A 20,799-nucleotide genomic window follows, 5' to 3' on the forward strand; every position below is an offset into this window, starting at 1 on the left:
AAGATGAGTTCTTTATTTAATACCAGATCTATAAATACAAGCTAGATTGTAAAATAAATGGAACCAGAATGTTGAACTGAATTCTATTTGACAGGGTTTCTGCAAGTATTCGGCCCTTTTCTATGGCTACTATAATAACCAGAGAACCATTGGCTTCCTGAAGTTCCGCCTCCCTCTGTCGTACCTTTTGGTGGGCATTGGGACCTTTGGGTATAGCCTGATGGTTGTGATCCGAACGTGAGTCAAACCCATTTCATCCATTACTAGATCCTCTAGAAATGGCATGAAATATAACTACAGACTTAATGTTAAACTGGTTAAACAACCAAGTGTGACCTCAGTAAGCTAAACCAGCTCAACATCAGCCACAAATACATGTGGGTTAGATATGGTTGTCAAAATGAATAAAATAAATGTGCAGGTTATATAGTTTGGATTCTATCCAGGATCTAGTCAGGGTCAAAATCATTTGCTTGTGCCATGTTTCAAAATGGAAGAATGCGCTTCTGTTATCCTGCCAGCCAGAGTGGATTCACAGTGAGTTTATGAACGCAGTCCACTCTTGCCGTTAGGATGGCTAAAAACGCAGATGTGGGGGGAGGGGACGGTGAGGACAATGAGTTCACCTTCGCCTGGAAGATGTTCACCAGCTGGGACTATCTCATAGGCAATGCTGAGACCGCTGACAACAAATATGCCTCCATTACCACCAGCTTTAAGGTGTGTGAGTTCTTGTTTGTTTTCATGGATTTGTGTGTGTATGTATGTGTGTGAGAGAGAGTGTAGGTATGTGTCTCTGTATGTCTGTGTGCGCATGTGTGCGGGGTGTTGAAGGGGTTACTGTCTGTATAAGGATGTGTATGTTTTGCATCTTTTTCTGGTTGTTCTTTCAGATGAAAGCTGTGGATTTCCACTATTTGTAAGACTAAAACACTCGTCAACATTTCGGCTTGTAATTTGGTGATCCCTTAAAAGAATTTAACAATGGGTCTATGAAGTTTGAAGTTAGTCTTCATTGATAAGTTATGCTGTGTCTTGCAGGAATCTATTGTGGATGAACAGGAGAACCAGAAGGATGAGAATATCCACCTGAGGAGGTTCCTACGTGTGCTAGCCAACTTCCTCATCACATGCACCCTGGGAGGCAGTGGCTACCTGATTTACTTTGTGGTGAAACGCTCTCAAGAGTTTGCCAACATGGATAATCTAAGTTGGTATGAGAAAAATGAGGTAATATAACACAGCTATAGTTCTGCTTCACTCAGATCACACCAGTATAGGTTTGGGGTGAGCACAAAGGTTTGTATTGCTTTTGTTGAGAATACAGATCCACTGAAAAACAATTGTAACAAGTGCATTGTCATGGAATGCCCCTGACTCCTCCCTTGGATTTGTCTGTGTCCGTGTGTTTGTGGGTGTGGTTGTGTTCACCCATGTTATTTTTCTTACCTGTCTCATGTCTCGTTTGTGTTATGTGTTGTACTTGTGAGTGTGAGTGTGTTTAATGGGCGTCAATGTTGTGCTGGTCGCTCGTCTTTGCTTGGTCTCTGAGTGTCATTATTGTTCTGTGTTGCGAACATGCTACTTTTACGGTCCCCTCAGCACTCCCTCTTGTTTTGGTTTGGTTTGTTTCCTGGGGGTATTCCAGAAAGCGGGTTAAGTGTCTAACTTAGTTGCTATTGCAACTGCTTGCTGGCAGGTTAACTTGAACCTAAAACCGAGTTACAAATACATCATCATTACGTGTCCTTTCCCCGAGGATCCTGTGGATATTGAAGCTCAGTTTTTTCGCCGAGCTCTTTATAGAGAACGCCTTATAAAACCCAGAATAGATATAAGCCTACTATCGTTTTTGGATGATTTTTTAAATGAACGTTATCTTTTTTCAGTACAATAAATTACTTACATTAATAACATTATTAAGCGTCACATTCCCCGATAGCACATAAACATCTCAGAGACGTCTGTTGGATGTAACACAGTTCGTCTGGAATACGTATTTAATAGAGCGTGTGCTCATCTGCAATACGTCTCTGATATGTCTCTGGTGGATCGTGAAAGACCTTCGCAGCTGCATTCCAGACCTATCTGGCTGCGTCATAATCGCGCCTGCGTCTCGGAGACGCTTATGAGATCTCTCCTAGACTATTTAATACAGTGTTTATTCATTTGCAGTACGTCTTTTAAATGTCAGGCTTGGATGCCAAAATGACATTCATACGCTGCATTCCAGACTTATACAGTATAGCTAAAATGCAGCATCTGAACGTACCTGAATGTGGCATTTAGAATCAAACCTTCTTACATTAAATTACATTTAAAGCTAGATTTTATATTCTTTTCATCCCTAAGTTATAGCTATGAAATACACAAGCAGCGAGATCGTATGAGCCATTAAGAAGCCTAAAGACTCAAACAGAAATCTACACTAGAAAAATTCTAATAAATAATAATAATAATAATCTTTATTTGTATAGCACCTTTCATACATACATGTAACTCAAAGTGCTTTACAGTATAAATACAAAGAAACATTAAAAGGAGATAAGACAAAAAGAAAATGTTAAAAGAAATTAAAGATAAAAACATTAAAATAACATAAAAAGTAAAAAAGTAAAGTAAATAAGATAATAAAAAGCAAAGTAAATAAGATAAAACTATTAAGATAGAGTTTCTTAACTAAAAGCGGATCTAAACAGGAATGTTTTGAGACTGCTCTTAAAACTATGTGTAGTGGATGGTAAGAACCACGATGTAGGGAAAGCTATATACTGTTACCTCCAGTGAGCAGGGAATTACAGGATCAGGTCCTGTCCCCACTGCCCAACTCAACTTTACCCATAAACTATACTGCAAGCTAGGAATTTGAGCTTCAGGGTTTGTTTTTGATCGTCACGGTTTACCTGAAGGAGGATTGTTTGATGCTACCCACTTCGCAGCAGTATTAAGAGAAAAGCTGTCCCTACCCTGGAGAACAGTCATACATCAGACAACGCAAGTACTGAAAATTCAGTTTACTAACATGCCCCAGATTTATATTTAAAGGAAATAATCATGTATAGTAAACACCCAGATAAGTATTCAAAATAAGATGGATAATTAGGTTAATTAGTATAACTCCCAAATTCAAGTCACAGAAACCCGGTCCAGAGGTTGCTGTACTAACAAAAAAAACAAACTAAAACTGCATATACATCTTTCAATTACCCAACACACGAGAACAAATCTTTACCAGCCCCTACGTTCACTTAACCCCACATATTTTCATGTTCATCTAACAAAATTATTAAGTTAACCAGTGTTATACCATCACAAGTTAGGAACACAAATAGTGAATAAACATTTATGATTCAAAGTACCGATATGCAGTCTTAGGGTAGGAATCAACAGACGAATGCACAGTCCCAACCGTCGCGTTGGCTAGCGCTTTATGATGAGCTGATGCAGACGGAATCGAATTTAGAAGCGCATGGCGTCCACAGCCATTGCTCACGGGAGAGATGTTAACATTAGTTGTCCTCGGCGATTACGTTGCACAATGTAGAGAGATGGTGGTGGAGAGTCTCAATTGGCAGGTGAAACAGAACGCATTAGCGCAAACAGTTGCTCAGCTGCTGTTTAAGTCAGAGGTGGACGGCAATCCTCTGGTTTAACAGAAGCCCCGGGTACGGCGGCGTCGTGTTATAACTTTGGTAACAAAACGGAAAATAAACCGACTGGCAGTGCCAGGTCATACGTGCCCCGCAAACTGAACTCTGATTTACTGCTCTACAAAGAAAAGCGCGAGTTCCACAACCCGCAAAATTATAATAACTAACTCACGCACTAGCAGCTTATCCGTCCCAACTCGGCCCGCTCTCTTCAGACAGTCGTCTCGAATCTTCCTCTTCCTTCAGGAATGGTAGACCACACTCTCCGGCACACGGAAGCCGCTATAACGGACGAATCGCGTTGAAAACGTGTATTAATATTTCTCTCCGAAACAAAAGAAAACCGCCGTCATCGTAAGTCTCTCCTTTCTCACCAACTTTTCGCGCTTCTTCCTCCCTCTCGGCTGCTCGCTTGCGCTCATTGGCTGACAGTTCACGTATGTGTACGTAATCCACAAGCAGGGGTGAATCAATCAGTCCATTCCTTTTTAGACTGTGCATCCACATTCCCCTCTCCTAAAACCTGCCATATCAGAGATCTCTCCACTTTTGCCTTTCAGGTGTCGAATTAAGATGGTAGGAAGCATCCAACACTCAATAAAACATTTAACAAAGCAGAATGGATCAGATTAAAGAAAGTACTCTTTTAAATGAGAGAAAACATCTAAATCAAACAATAACATATATACACATAGATATATAAACACAGAACCGAATAGACAAGAATTCTTATTTGGTGACATAGTCTTTATACCTAGTGGGCATTCTACCCCGTGTACTCCTTTGTGGCCTACTAGGCCTCTGCTCTATGTCTCCTGTAGCTACCCCATTCTCCCCTGACGCCTCTTCCCCACTCTCTACCCCTTGTATCTCCTGCGGAACCTCTTCTCCGCTCGAATCTCCTGATTCACTAGCTGAGCTTTCCCTAGCAGCAGTGGGTCTTGGAAGCGGAGCATAACCCTGCGGAATGTAAACCCCCTCCCCTGAGTCAGATTCGGAGTCATAAGCTGGGGGCTCTGGTGCATGCCTATGAGTGGGATTTTTGTGAGCTGGGGTACAAAACACACAAAGCTTCATTTGGTCTCTGTGGACCACTTTCACTGGGCCCCCGACTTCAGGCTTCACCGTGTACACGGGCATGTCTGCATGATTTTGGGTGACAACTAGGTATGGTACCGACTCCCATTTGTCTTGAATCTTGTTCCGCCCTCGTGGCCGATGATTTCTCAGGAGGACGCGGTCACCAGGTTTGATGAGTGCCCCTCGTGCTAACCTGTCATACCGCCACTTCCTTTTTCTTGAGGCAGCCTGCGCTGCCATCCTGGCCGTGTCAGCTGCTGTTTGAAGCCTCCGATGATGGTCTAAAACCCAGTCATCCAGATCTTCAGCTCCGCTCAATTCCAGGTCACGACCCGCCAGAACATCTCTTGGAAGTCGGGGGTCTCTACCAAAAACTAAGTAAAAGGGAGAGTACCCCGTCGAGCAATGTACGTGGCTATTATATGCCAAGGTCAATTCAGGTAAGTGTTCCTTCCAGGTTCATTTCTTATTTGGAGGAAGAGCCCTTAGCATGTCATGCATGGTCCGATTGAAACGCTCACATTGGGAATTGCCTTCAGGGTGATAGGGGGTCGTTCTACTCTTAGCAATACCGTAAATTTGACAAAGCTCTTTTATCACATTAGCCTCAAAGTTTCTCCCTTGGTCAGAATGCAATCGAGCCGGACAGCCATAATACACAAACCAATGCTTGATGATTGCTGACGCAGTAGTTCGAGCCGTTTGGTCTTTTGTGGCAACGGTAATGGTGAATCTGGTAAACATATCGGTCAGCACGAGCACGTTCTCATACCCACCAGCTGATGGCTCTAGCTGGGTATAATCCATGGCTAGCACTTCAAGGGGCGCAGTGACATTGGTACACGTCATTTTGGCCTGCAACCTCGGGAAGACATCTCTTGCCAGGGCACACCGCTTACACTGTTGAACCCAACCTCGAACATCTTTGGACAATGAGGGCCAGTAGTAATTTCTCCTGAGCTTGGTAATGGTGCCTCTATCACTGAAATGGCCACCATGATCATGCGCTGTCTCATAAACACATTGGCGCAGGACTTCAGGCACCACTAGCTGTTGTATTTCTTCGCCATCCCTTGGGTCCTGAAGGCCTCTGAACAGGACGCCCCGTTTTAGGGCCAGGCGATCCCACTGTCCCACTAGTTTCCGCTGGGGGACACTCATCTTTGTAATCTGTGCTTTGGAGGGCTTTTGACCAGTACGCAGCCCTTCGATTACCGTACTAAGGTCAGGGTCTTGAGACTGCAAGTGACATAGCTCTTCAAAACTGTGTCCGTTTACCTGGCTCCTTGCAGCAACCTGCACAGTCTGGAGGGTTGCATGCTGCACAGGTGGGCGTTCAGTTGTGGGCCACAGGCTTGCCCGAACTTCCTCCGCTCCGATCACAAGGAAGTCCCCTCCCGAATCACCCCCTTCCGGCTCTGGCTGGGCTGGGAGGCGGGATAGTACATCTGCATTCCTATTTAACCTGCCAGGCTTGTAGTGTACTTCAAAATGGAATTCTGCCAGCTGCGCCACCCACCTTTGTTCCACAGCTCCTAGGTTGGCAGTGTCTAAATATCGCAGTGGGTTATGGTCAGTAATAACTGTGAACTTTGAGTACCTTAGCAGGTCTCTAAACTTTTCTGTGATGGCCCATTTCAGGGCCAATAGCTCCAATTTGAAAGCGCTATAATTTTTATCATTCTTCTCTGAGCCCCGTAACCCACGGCTTGCGAATGCAATAACCCTTTCCACGCCACTTTGCTTTTGGCTCAGAACCGCCCCCAGTCCCAAAGAGCTCCCATCTGTAGTGACAGTAAACGGCAGCCCAAAGTCTGGATATGCGAGTACGGGTGCTTCCATCAGACAATGTCTCAATTTGTCAAATGACTCTTGGCATTCATCATCCCATTTAAACGGTGGGTCCTGGGCCCTTTTACCACCCTTCTTCACCGAGCCCATCAATGCGTGGAGGGGCTTAGCCAACTGTGCAAATCGTGGCACAAAACGGCGATAGTAGGACATGAACCCTACCACCTGACGGACTTCTCTAACTGAACTTGGAGTTGGCCATAACTTTAGGACTTTTACCTTATCCCCATCTACTTGCACCCCTTCAGCTGACACAATGTGTCCAAGAAACTTCACTTCTTCTTTAAAAAGGAAACACTTCTGTGGCTTTAGTTTCAGCCCATGTTCATGAAGGCGCTGAAGGACTAAGTCTAGTTTCTCCAGATGGCTGTCAAAATCTTCTGAAAAAAATAAGTATATCATCAAGGTATACAAGTAGGACATCAAAGGTAAGGTCTCCCAGTATGGCCTCCATCAGGCGTTGAAAGGTCGCGGGGGCATTGCATAACCCAAACGGCATACGGGTCCATTGAAAAAGACCAAAGGGTGTGGTGACGGCGGTCTTTTCTTGATCCGCCTCATCAACCGCCACTTGGAAGTACCCAGCCGTAAGGTCGAGTGAGGAGAACAAACGGGCTTTACCCAGAGCGTCTAGGGACTCTTCCACCCTAGGTAAGGGATAGGCATCTCGATGAGTGACACTGTTTAACCTCCTGTAGTCACAGCAAAAGCGTACTGTCCCGTCCCGTTTCATCACAATCACGGCTGGTGAGGCCCAGGGGCTACAACTTTCTTTTAAAACCCCTTGTGCTACGAGGCCCTGTACATGATGTTTTACTTCCTGGAACACATGAGGAGGAATCCTTCGATGGCGCTGTTTAATAGGGTGGGCATTGCCTGTGGGTATGCAGTGTTTGACAGTAGAAGTGTAGCCCAAATCACTTTCATTGACTGAGAACACAGTGCTGTGTTTCCGCAGGAGTTGGTTCAGCTGCTGAATTTGAGAGGGCAAGAGCCCCTGCAAGTTGGCCTGTACGGGGACTGCCAGGGACTCCACATGGTCTGGTCCTGAATCTTTTTGGACCTCTCCTTCCAAAGCTCGGATGTGCAGTTCACCCTCTGACTCCTCAAATGACACAAACTCCTGGGGCAAGACCCGCTTTGGCCGACTGAGTTTCGCCACGCTGCATCTTGGGGTTAAGACAACAGGCTCTTGGCTGGTATTAAGTAACCTCACCGGTACCCTTCCTTTGACCAGGTGTGTCACGACATTCGCTACAAGAAGCCCCCGGGGGAGGCTCACATTTGGGCAAGCTTCAACCAGCACAGGACCCTGGACCACTCTATGGTTTGCACAACGCCCCTCTATGACGGTTTCTGAGCGAGGGGGAACAACAACACTGCGTCGCCCTGCCACTTTGACACGGCCCATCCTCCCAGCTATACCCTGTTCCTCTTTTATGATTTCAGCTAGAACGCGTCGAAGACCAGCTCCAGTATTGAGCTGTCCGTGTCGTTCTTTCATCTGAACACCCTCCATGCCACCAAACAGGTGACAGAGTTCACCCAGAACATTCATACCAAGTATGCCAGGAATACTGTGTCGATCACTAGAGGTGAAATCATCCCGGAGCACAAATACACATTTCCCCGAAATTTTCTTCCCCATGCATTCAATGTCTGCATAGAGACAGCCTATAACTGGGATGTCCAGCCCATTTGCAGCCGTTAGCTTAATCCAGTTAGCTGGTGACAGCTCCTTTCCCGCAAATTCTGTTTGGAAGTGTGTTGCAGACATGGTCGTCACTTCTGAGCCAGTGTCTAGCAAGCACCGAGTCTTCACCCCATCTATGGCCACATCTACTGTGAAACAGTTTCCCAAAACACCACATCCTTCCACCCTTGGCCCCTCTGAGCACATGGGTGCAACAGACCCTACTGAAGTTGATCTAATGGTCGCTGGGGTGGTGGTGTCAACAGGTTCTCCACCTGTGACATTAGGGGCAATAAAGTTGGCTTGGTGGCGCCCGCCTTGATTGCGCTGGCAGACCCTGGCCGTATGTCCTGCTTCCCCACAAGCATAGCACACTAGCCTTCCTTCCCCATCCCTGAGTGGGGTTTTCCGAGGTCTTCCAGGTTGAAAGTCAGGTTTTTCATGAATGATTTGGAATAGTTGCTCCTGCCGTGCAGCTAGTTTTTGAATGCTGTCATGTAGAGACTGTAATGACAGTGCCTGTGCAGGATCAGCTGCCTGGGTCGTGTGCACATTCCCCCGGCTCAGACCTTTACCCCCGACACTCGAGAGGGTCTCTTCTTCCTCACTCCAGTCAATCGCGGCTTGCATCAAAGAATTGAAACTTTGCTTGGGCTCACTTTTTGCTTGCCGTTTTATTTCTCGTCTGAGGGCGTCATCGCGGAGACCCAACACAAACTGTTCTTTTAACATGGCTTCAGGGTCTTGGACACGCTGCGAGTCTCTGGCCCTCAGTCGGTTGAGTTTGTCTTGAAGGTCATATGCATAAGCTCTGACTCTTTCTCCGGCCGTCTGCCTCCGATCATAAAATTCTCTTAGTCGCACCCCAATTGGGGTCTTGTCGCCATATACCTTCTCAAGGGCTTGGAAAACATCTTCAGCGGTTTTAGCTTCCCCCTGATTTACTTCCTCCTCTAGGCATAGCTTAGCCGTGAATTTGGCCTCACCCGTTAGGTGCTGTTTTAGCAATTCAACCTGGTCCTCAATAGAAACCCTGCAAACACGAAAGTAGGACTTCATGGCCGCAGTCCACTCTGCTATGGACATCTCGCCATGGCTGGCACCCCCACTGAAATCAGGGCATTTCCGGTCCCTCTGAATGTAGACAGTGGCTGGAGCCTTTTGGTCGATGACTACTTTTGCCAGAGACAGCGCCTCACGCTGGTCATGTCGAGCTTGTTCAAGGAGAGCGGTCTGGTTCACCATGCGTTCCGTCTGTTCAGCAAACTTGGCCTCAAGTTCTCCCAGTTGCCGCCTTAGCTCTTCCATATCGTTCTCCATGTCTATGTTGTTCGAGATCAGGGGCCCCTAATACAAATTCAGCTGTTAATGCTTTTGTTAGTAAATGAGAGCTAGTAGGAGTTGTATCCTGTTTGTGACGCCAAATGTAGTGGATGGTAAGAACCACGATGTAGGGAAAGCTATATACTGTTACCTCCAGTGAGCAGGGAATTACAGGATCAGGTCCTGTCCCCACTGCCCAACTCAACTTTACCCATAAACTATACTGCAAGCTAGGAATTTGAGCTTCAGGGTTTGTTTTTGATCGTCACGGTTTACCTGAAGGAGGATTGTTTGATGCTACCCACTTCGCAGCAGTATTAAGAGAAAAGCTGTCCCTACCCTGGAGAACAGTCATACATCAGACAACGCAAGTACTGAAAATTCAGTTTACTAATATGCCCCAGATTTATATTTAAAGGAAATAATCATGTATAGTAAACACCCAGATAAGTATTCAAAATAAGATGGATAATTAGGTTAATTAGTATAACTCCCAAATTCAAGTCACAGAAACCCGGTCCAGAGGTTGCTGTACTAACAAAAAAAACAAACTAAAACTGCATATACATCTTTCAATTACCCAACACACGAGAACAAATCTTTACCAGCCCCTACGTTCACTTAACCCCACATATTTTCATGTTCATCTAACAAAATTATTAAGTTAACCAGTGTTATACCATCACAAGTTAGGAACACAAATAGTGAATAAACATTTACGATTCAAAGTACCGATATGCAGTCTTAGGGTAGGAATCAACAGACGAATGCACAGTCCCAACCGTCGCGTTGGCTAGCGCTTTATGATGAGCTGATGCAGACGGAATCAAATTTAGAAGCGCATGGCGTCCACAGCCATTGCTCACGGGAGAGATGTTAACATTAGTTGTCCTCGGCGATTACGTTGCACAATGTAGAGAGATGGTGGTGGAGAGTCTCAATTGGCAGGTGAAACAGAACGCATTAGCGCAAACAGTTGCTCAGTTGCTGTTTAAGTCAGAGGTGGACGGCAATCCTCTGGTTTAACAGAAGCCCCGGGTACGGCGGCGTCGTGTTATAACTTTGGTAACAAAACGGAAAATAAACCGACTGGCTGTGCCAGGTCATACGTGCCCCGCAAACTGAACTCTGATTTACTGCTCTACAAAGAAAAGCGCGAGTTCCACAACCCGCAAAATTATAATAACTAACTCACGCACTAGCAGCTTATCTGTCCCAACTCGGCCCGCTCTCTTCAGACAGTCGTCTCGAATCTTCCTCTTCCTTCAGGAATGGTAGACCACACTCTCCGGCACACGGAAGCCGCTATAACGGACGAATCGCGTTGAAAACGTGTATTATTATTTCTCTCCGAAACAAAAGAAAACCGCTGTCATCATAAGTCTCTCCTTTCTCACCAACTTTTCGCGCTTCTTCCTCCCTCTCGGCTGCTCGCTTGCGCTCATTGGCTGACAGTTCACGTATGTGTACGTAATCCACAAGCAGGGGTGAATCAATCAGTCCATTCCTCTTTAGACTGTGCATCCACATATGCAAGGATGAAATGCCTCTGAGCTCTTCAGGAAGAGAATTCCAGAGCTTTGGGCCATAGTGGCTAAAAGCACCCTCGCCAATCTTTAATCGGCTTTTAGGAATCACCAGTAGATTACTATTTGAAGACCTGAGAGACCTGACTGGAACATATTTAACCATCATTTCACTCAGGTAAAGAGGGGCAAGACCATGAAGACATTTAAAAACCATGACTAGAACCTTAAAATCTATTCTAAAGCTGATAGGTAACCAGTGCAGTGAGTGGAGTGCAGGTGTAATATGATCTCTCTTTCTCCTGCGGGTCAGAACCCTTGCAGCCGCGTTTTGAACTCGCTGTAGGTGCGAAATAGAGCTCTTTGGAAGAGCAGATAGAACAGCGTTACAATAATCTAGCCTTGATGTGATAAATGCATGGACAAGTTTTTCACTGTCAGCAGGAGAGAGCATATCTCGGACCTTAGCGATGTTTCGAAGATGAAAGTAAGCTGTCTTGCATGTAGTCATGATGTGTGATTTGAAAATTTATGCTATATTATTTTATGTAATTAACAGAAAATCAACGATAGAATAAAGAATGCAACAAATGTGTAATTAACAAATTAAAGAGTAGAGTCTTGCTGATGCCAGGCAGAGGTAGTCCTTAAGGCATTTTTCGGCCTCTGCTTCCGTGGGAGCTGGTAGCGCTAGGTTCTTCACTGTGGCAGCTGTGTAGAATATTATTACTATTCTTGTTAAAGAGGTATAAGGGCTACACATTTATCAGCTGTATTACCCTGAATACATTAAAGTGCATGTAAGAAATCTAATGTATCTGTTTTTAGGCTAGGCTTAAGGTATTAGGCTACAAGCAGTAATTAATTGGATGGGGACTAGTATTTGTCAAGTGTGTTTCCATGAATATGTTTCCTAGCATTAGCCCAAGCTAAAATGAGGCTAGGTTAATGGCTAGCCAGCGATAACCATTCCTGAGGCAGTATGCTAACAGCAGGGTTGCCAACTCTCATGCATTGAGTGTGAGACACACGCATTTGACTGTCTTCACACGCTCTCACGCCACACTTCCGATTTCTCATGCCGGAAAAAAAATCTAGTTTATTTACCTCTGATCCACATCTATGATTCAATGAGTTACTAGTTCGCTCTGGCGCCAACCACTGGCGAACGATCGATCGCGATATAATACTTAATTTGTGTCCATTTTACACCCCGCCCGGTAACAATTTACGTTCTCCACCCCCCCGTTAGGGTGACCACCTCCAGGCAGACAAAATGTTGGACAAGTACCAAATTTAAGTGGGACAATGTGGGACAAACGTAATAACTTTAAGCTTAAGATATAATGTCTAATTTACCAAGTAACATTTATTCAAAAGATATACTATTCTTTTTTTACACAAAAAATGTTCAGTTTACCTTAATTGTTCTTCTTCTTGAATTTATATTTTTTGTTTGACTGTACTGCTTCCATTAGTGTTTTCTCTTTCAATGCATAGCTGTAGAACTCCAGCTGCAGCTGTATTTAAAGTTGTTCTTAACTTGAATCTCACTCTTTATAAGATCCACAGAGCACCGGTTTCGTTGGTCAGTCCATGCTGCAGTCATCAGAGAAAAAACTCTTTCCACATGTGCATTTGTCACAGGGATGCTAAAGAGAAAGGATCCAAGTACAGTCAAATTTGGTGTGTTTGTGGCTTGGAGTAGAGGTCTGCACTCCCGCGGTAATCCCGCGGGTCCCGTGGGACCCGACAGAATATCTTGCGGCGCGGGACAGAATTTAATTGTTATTGGCGGGAGCGGGAGTTGAATTAGTCCAGGCGATGCGGGAGCGGGACCACATATACATGTAGAAAAATCCCGCAAATTAATAGTCTAGAAAATTATAATAATAACAACGCAATGATTTCCATGCATAAGGAACAGGACGAAAACAACTAATCATTCAGTAAGTAAGCAATAAACTAATTCAAAATATTGGCTAAGCAACTGATCACGTGAACATGAAGTGTGCGTCATTTTGTCATTTTGATACAGAAATGGCAGAGACTGTAGACCAGGGGTCGGCAACCTTTGAGACATGGAGTGCCAACTTTAACATGTCCAGTCAATGAGTGTGCCACTATGGCGGCGAGTTTAAATTGTTGACCGAGGAGGGGGGGAGGTGTAAATCGACACAAAAAGTATTATATCGCGATCGATCGGCAAGTTTAAACGCCTCCGCCGTTCGCGCGAGGTGTGCGTGCGGAGTCGAAAGTATAATCCATTAATATAATAATTTATATTAAAATATATATTTTTGCTGATGCTGGTCCAGCATGTCGCGTGACAGTGACTATGCCTCGGTGTGCCAATGGTGGCACGCGTGCCATAGGTTGCCGACCCCTGCTGTAGACGGTCAACCAGTTTCAGCTGTGGAAAATTCTATTAAAACAGGCGAATACACCACAATTAAGCTAACTACAGGAAAGTCTGATGTATGGAAGTCATATTCCATTATAATTAATGGAGATGGAAATCGGCTTGTGATACATGTCAGAAAGTGTTGGTGTACGTCACCTGACGGGATGTGTTTGGACTGTGATAAGAAATGGGACAGCGCGATCAATCGCTATATTGCTGTTTTAATAAATACATAAGAAAATTTCAAGTACTAAATCTAATTAATTCAATTCATATTAGGATTGCGGGCGGGGGCGACAGAAATGTGTATGTGGTGGGCGGGCAGGGACTGTTCTCTTTATAACCTCCTGCTGGCGTGGCAAAGTCAGACAGTACTCTTCATAGAGTTCATCCATGTTTAGTTTATCCTTCATCTGGAGGATCTCCACCACATCACAGAGGTGGGAGAATATGAATTCACTCTTAAATCCTTACACTGCCACATGCTTGTGAAAGTTGCTGTCTGAAAAGTCATACCATTTTTCAAGGTAGCTTAGTGAAGTTCTGTAGAAATTAGAGAAGTCCTGCTTGATTGCTGTTGCTACACAGTCTGGAAACTTTTGGAGAAGTGCACTGGTCTCAACTCCAAAAAAGGAATCTGCCTGTCGCAGTGTGTGCAGTCATACCCTCCAACAGCAAAACAACATCATGGAATATCTTGAGTGCATTATGGAAAAAGGACAGATAGGTCTGTAACTCAAGAGGCTGACCATCACCATGTTGATCCTTTTTAAATAGCTTCCATAGCACCTTTGGACAATGTTCCTCTCCTAGTGACAGAAAGTAGGCCTTAATTGCAGGCCAGCTGACATAAAGCTTTGAGACAGCAGGCCATATACTTAGCCATCTTGTAGGTACATACCTCAGTACAGCATGATAGTCTTGATCCACAAATTCAAACAGTGATTTTAGTTCTTCAGTGCGCTTTGCAGATGATGAGAAGTGACTGTAAATCTTGTTAGTTGTACATTCAATGTCTATGTCCAGTCTGTCTTCAGCATATTTTGCACAATTATGCACGATATGTGCCATACAGTTAGCCTTAATAATGCCAGCATTATCTGCCTTCAGCTTTTGATAAACAGAATTGTACTTTCCATAATTCACACTAGCATTATCAGCAGTGTAGGCAGAGATCATTTCCAGTCGAAGGCCATTCTCTTTAAGTTTATTTGTTATCTGACGGTGAATTGATTCTGACGTCTCTGAGCTATCCTCGTAAAAATCAACAACCCTGTTCTTTAACCCAAGCCCCGGGGTCCAGTACCTTACTACCAGTGGAAAAAGTTTGGTGCTGCCGTGGTTGGAAGAATCTGACGCCACGGAAAAAAACGGTGTGTGCACTCCACCTGCAAGCACAGACGATGTCAGTTCTAGTAAACATTTTTCCACTGAGACCGGAGCAAGAACATCGGTTACGATGGATGCTGCTTTGGTGCGGCCACACAACATTTTTTTTGCTATCTCAGAGTCAGGAAAAATGACTGGGGCTAATTTGTTGTTGCAGTCGGTAGAGCGATATGAATGAGCATGTTGTACAGCATGATAAACGCTCGTCACTTCTGCTGCAGAAATTTTATCAAGCTGGGGGTCATTTGGCTTAATGAAAAACGATTGCATGGATTTGCATGTTTCTTGTTGATGTGCTCTTTTTCTGTGAGACTCACATGCACCGTGTCGCTTCACATCATATTCTCCGCCATGCCCGACAGAAAAACTGCTCTCTCTGCTTCACGATCCACCGGTCTTAACCAAGGGTATATTGTTGTCCATCCGCTACTGAAAACACATCTTCTCTTTTTCGGGGCCACACTAGCCATGGCTGTCTATCCTGACCGAACAGCGCGCTCTATAATTTAAGTGTGTTAACAACGTTGAGGAGGCATTTGTGCGCATGTCAACAGCTTGATTGACATATGTCTCAGCCTATCGACTACCGCTTTTATTGCTGTTGACTGAACTATTGGACAAAAGTCAAGCGTAAACCTATCCACGGTCTTTTTAGGTGGATAGGTGGTAAGTTAAGGTGGAATGAAAAAGCGGGATAGAATGCTCAATTTGCGTGATGTGGGACAAAGGGTAAAATTGCTGTACAGTGCAACGTAAAGCGGGACAGGTGGTCACCCTACCCCCCGTCAACAACTTACGTTCGACACCCCCCTACCCCCCCATCAACAGATCTCAAATCTCACTCCAAGCGTTCTTGAAAAGTTGGCAACTGTCACGTCCAGCCCTTCCCTCCTCCCTGGTCCTGCCCAGTTCCCCGTTCCCTCTGTCTGTCACGCCCCTGTCTTTAGTGCCCGCACCTGAGTCTCGTTAACCTCCCGTTTCAGTGTATTTAAACCCCGTGGTAGTTCATTCCCATGTCGGTCATTGTTTGTTCGTGTGAGTACGTCCTAGCCTTGCTCTCTCTGTCGTTCCTTGTTAGCGGTTTCTTTCATGTTCTTGTTTTCATGTCGGTTTAGATCCCCTTCGTTCATCTCCCATGTTTTTCTAGTTATAGCTCTTCTTGTTCTTGTTCCTAGTTTTCCCTTGGTTGTACAGGTCTGTGGATGTTGTTGTTTTCGTTTGCCCTTCCGCTTTGTTCCGTGCTTTCGGTGTCTGGTTTATTGATTACACTGTGGTTAGTTTCCCTGTCGTTTGTATATTCAGTCCCTGTGTTGTGCTTTGTCATGGTTTTTCTTTGGTCTAAATGTAGAATGTTCCTCCGTTGTGTTTAGTGGATCTAGTCTCCTTGTATGTCGTAGGTCTCTCCTCGTTATGTTTGTCACGTGCATTATGTTTTATTTCCCCAGTGAGTGTACCCTGCCATTTCGTTCCATCGACTCGTTTAGTTGGATTAGCCCTTCGTTGTGTAGTGTAGTTCTGTTCAGTGTTCTGTGTTTCTGCCTTGTGTTTCACTGGTGTCTGTATAATAAACTTCCCTCACTTTGCATTTGCGTCACCCCTGTTTCTGGTGACGCTAACGTTGTCTAGCTCATGAATTAAATTTCTGGTATAGCAGTAAACGGCAGCCAGTTAATGCTAAATTATAATTGCATTTGCTAGTATGAATTGACATGTATCTAGCTATGAATATAAAAAAAACTGCTCCTAAAAAACGAACGCTAGGGTTCTTCAGGAAAGTTGGCCACTGACAGTAAATGTTAGCCAGTTAGCAAAGTTACTTACTTTTGTAAATGGTGAACAGGAGTGCTCGGTGGAAGAGCGGTGTCAACGGCTGTAGCTCACAAAACCATTGAGCGTCCATTACAGTGGGGAAAATAAGTATTTAGTCAGTCACCAATTGTGCAAGTTCTCCCACTTATAAAGATGAGAGAGGCCGGTAATTGACATCATAGGTAGACCTCAACTATGAGAGACAAAATGTAAAAAAAAAAAATTGAGAATCATTTTGTCTGACTTTTAAAGAATTTATTTGCAAATAATGGTGGAAAATAAGTATTTGGTCAATAACAAAAGTTCATCTCAATACTTTGTTGTATATCCTCTGTTGGCAATGACAGAGGTCAAACGTTTTCTGTAAGTCTTCACAAGGTTGGCACACACTGTTGCTGGTATGTTGGCCCATTCCTCCATGCAGATCTCCTCACGTTTCATCTTCATTGCCCTTGCTGATGGAAGGAGGTTTGCACCCAAAATCTTACAATACAAGGCCCCATTCATTCTTTCATGTACACGGACCTGTACACGGTCGTCCTGGTCCCTTTGCAGAGAAACAGCCCCAAAGCATGATGTTGCCACCCCCATGCTTGACAGTTGGTATGGTGTTCTTTGGATGCAACTCAGCATTCACTGTCCTCCAAACACGACGAGTTGTGTTTTTACCAAATAGTTCTACTTTGGTTTCATCTGACCATATGACATTCTCCCAATACTCTTCTGGAACATCCAAATGCTCTCTAGCAAACTTCAGATGTGCCTGGATATGGACTGGCTTAGGCAGGGGGACACGTCTGGCACTGCAAGATCTGAGTCCCTGGCGTCGTAGTGTGTTGCTGATGGTAGCCTTTGTAACGTTGGTCCCAGCTTTCTGCAGGTCATTCACTAGATCCCCCCTTGTGGTTCTGGGATTTTTCCTCACAGTTCTTGTGATCATTTTGACCCCACGGGCTGAGATCTTGCGTGGAGCCCCAGATCGAGGGAGATTAGTAGTGGTCTTGTAGGTCTTCCATTTTCTGATTATTGCTCCCACAGTAGATTTCTTCACACCAAGCTGCTTGCCTATTGCAGATTCAGTCTTCCCAGCCTACAATTCGGTTTCTGGTGTCCTCCGACAGCTCTTTCATCTTCACCATAGTGGAGTTTGGAGTGTGAGTGTTTGAGGTTGTGGGCAGGTGTCTTTTATATTGTTAACGACTTCAAATAGGTGCCATTAATACAGGTAATGAGTGGGGGAAAGAGGAGCCTCTTAAAAAAGAAGTTACAGGTCTGTGACAGCCAGAAATCTTGCTTGTTTGTAGGTGACCAAATACTTATTTTCCACCATTATTTGCAAATAAATTCTTTAAAAGTCAGACAAAATGATTTTCTCAATTTTTTTTTCACATTTTGTCTCTCATAGTTGAGGTCTACCTATGATGTCAATTACAGGCCTCTCTCATCTTTTTAAGTGGGAGAACTTGCACAATTGGTGACTGACTAAATACTTATTTTCCCCAATGTAACTGGTTGGCTTGCGCTAGCTTTTTAAAATTTGTAACGAAGATTTCAACAATCTCACGCACATAAGTATTTCGCGCTTAAACATACTATCAGATAATAATGTTTAATCAACAAGAGTCATTACTAAGTGTTTCATACTTCCTTGATGTCACTTGTAAGAACTGGTGATACTGCGGCAATGCACTGTGGTTCTGTCTGAAGTGCGAGTTAATAAAGGGTTTACAGTAATAACTGCCTTCCATCATGGTGTTTTTTCTGCTACAATACAAAACTCGTCGGCGTGGTGAAAGGCAGTTATTGGATGGACATAACTTTTTGCGTGTCGTGATAATGTCAATGTTAAACAGTCACGGAATCTGAGCTGTCAAATTTCAGATCAGGTGTAGATGTAAAAAAAAAAAAAACACCGTATATGCGTAGACATCTGCAGCACGATGATGATAAGATAAATGTAAGATCAATCCAAAAGGAGCAATATAACTGCTCCCAAAGTTTTTCTTCTGGTACAGACAAGTGTACGCTTCGACTGGTGTTATGTATTTTTATTTAACCTCTTTCACCTTCACATCTTTACACCTTTACACCATGAAAAACTGAAATAGAACAAACACCACATCTTTTACATTAGCAGTGCCTAGAATCTCCATAGCTAACAATCGTTCATATTTGATTAACAACTCCGCTCTTGATTAACTCTTCTGCAATAAACACAAATCAAATTTCCTGAGACAGCTACACTGCCACCAAAATGACAAAGCTTTATGTTAACCATAACTCAAACAGTGGAATAAATCTTGCAATTTTCCCATGTATTAACTATCAATTCTCACACACTGTTAAATGGTTTGCTTTCAACTAGCAAGACGCAAGAGGGTTGCATCAGTCGCTTACCTTTCTTTCCTAAATTACTTTGACCCATTTGGATTTTAACCTTGCTTCAACAATTCTTGCCAGTTCTACTCGTTCCTAGGGAGATTGTCTTCCTTAACGATCACTACATCCTCCACTTTCAAATTTCTCTTAGGTGCGTGCCACTGTTGTCTAAGGCTTAAATTTCTTAGATATTCCTTACACCATCTGCTCTAGAATTGCTCTGACAGGTATTGCACTCTTCGGCAACTTTTCCTGTTGTATAAGTCTTCTCTGACAAAATTACCGGGAGGGGGAAGGGGTACAGAAGACTTCATCGTGAGTAAGTGATTAGGCGTTAAAGGTTCAACACTCTTAGGGTCTTGAATTGTATCTGTGGTAAGTGGTCGGTTGTTTACAATAGACATGGCCTCATAGGAAAAAGATCTCAATGAACCGTCGTCTAGTCTGCCTTTAGCCTGTGCCAAAACAGAACTCATTATGTTTCTGACCGTCCATATTTGATGTTCCCAAACGCCTCCCATGTGGCTTGCTTCTGGGACGTTCATAAGAAAGTCATACTGTGTATATATATATACTTACTTATATACTTATGTTTCTATGCATAAATAAGAGCTAGACTTTTATTATCCATCACAGCAAACGGCACGGAATTATCTATGTCCAAAGCCACACTGGCTCAAGGGTGTTAATTATTTTAAATAAAATACACACTGGCTATACGAAGTTCACCTCTGACCACGACTTTGCAGTATTACAGCAGTATTATGTCTAAATATCTAGTTAGGACAAAACTAGAGTGCTCAATGAACTAAGTTAAAATCACTGTAACTCCGGAATATCATCTGTAGCGTTTTTATGCGTGTGCAAACGAGGGGACTCTGACACGTTCGTTTGAAAAAAATTCTCCATCGTGCCTGCTGCTTGCATGTGTTAAATGAAAATGAGCACTTTCTTCTTTGATTTACAACTTTGTCCTACCACCTGATTAACTTTCTGTTCCACCCCTGACAGGTGAAGAAACATCTGCAGAAAAGCCACACCTCATTATAAGTCGCATAGTTCAAAGCGTGAGGGAATAAGTAGCGGTTTATAATCTGGAAAATACGGGTAGCAATCGCGGGGGCTCCGCTGTGGCGGGTCGAGGTCGCGTTCCGCTCTTCAGCTCTGTTTGCAGGGTTCATCCACCTTTACAAGGTGGAATTCAAGCACATGTACGACACTTTCAAGGTCCATTTTCAATATTGTCCAGCACCTTCAGCTTAATTAAGTTAAGCACGTAGTCGTCTGTAACTGCACCAGCCTCAATTTGTCCAATTAGACTGTTTATTTCCTCTTTTATTCTGTTGTGAAAAGACATTTCTGCTGCTTTCAAGTCCAACTATGAGCGATTGCTTCTGACTGGAGTCTAAGCCCCGCCCCAAATTCAGGCGAGCGTTCCTATTGGACAGTGATTAGATTTTATTCTGGCACGATTACAGCTTCGCAGAGACACACAGTGGAATACAATGACGTTCAGTCGATTGCATTTCAAGGTGGCTTCTGGCACGAATTCAGCGTTTCTTTCTTTAAATACAAATCCACACACACTGGAGCATTTACTTTTCATTGTGGCATGTTTTCATCACATCAGTGTGTAACACTAGATGCGCCAAAGCTCCGGTCATTTGACCGCTGTGACGTCTACTACAAGCGCCG

At 44.0% G+C, this 20,799-nt stretch overlaps 1 protein-coding gene across 2 annotated transcripts in view; it reads left to right on the forward strand.

The window, feature by feature from the left end:
• Nucleotides 1–20,799, forward strand: part of tmc2a (transmembrane channel-like 2a) — a 78,295-nt gene that overhangs the window by 6,351 nt on the left and 51,145 nt on the right. For both annotated transcript variants that reach the window (XM_077012068.1, XM_077012069.1), the window contains 3 exons: nucleotides 95–237; nucleotides 573–720; nucleotides 1,042–1,230. In XM_077012068.1, coding sequence (XP_076868183.1) covers nucleotides 95–237; nucleotides 573–720; nucleotides 1,042–1,230 — 480 coding nt within the window. The remainder of the gene's footprint in view (nucleotides 1–94; nucleotides 238–572; nucleotides 721–1,041; nucleotides 1,231–20,799) is intronic.

This window comes from Brachyhypopomus gauderio, chromosome 7, assembly GCF_052324685.1.
Source record: "Brachyhypopomus gauderio isolate BG-103 chromosome 7, BGAUD_0.2, whole genome shotgun sequence".
Lineage (NCBI taxonomy): Eukaryota > Metazoa > Chordata > Actinopteri > Gymnotiformes > Hypopomidae > Brachyhypopomus > Brachyhypopomus gauderio.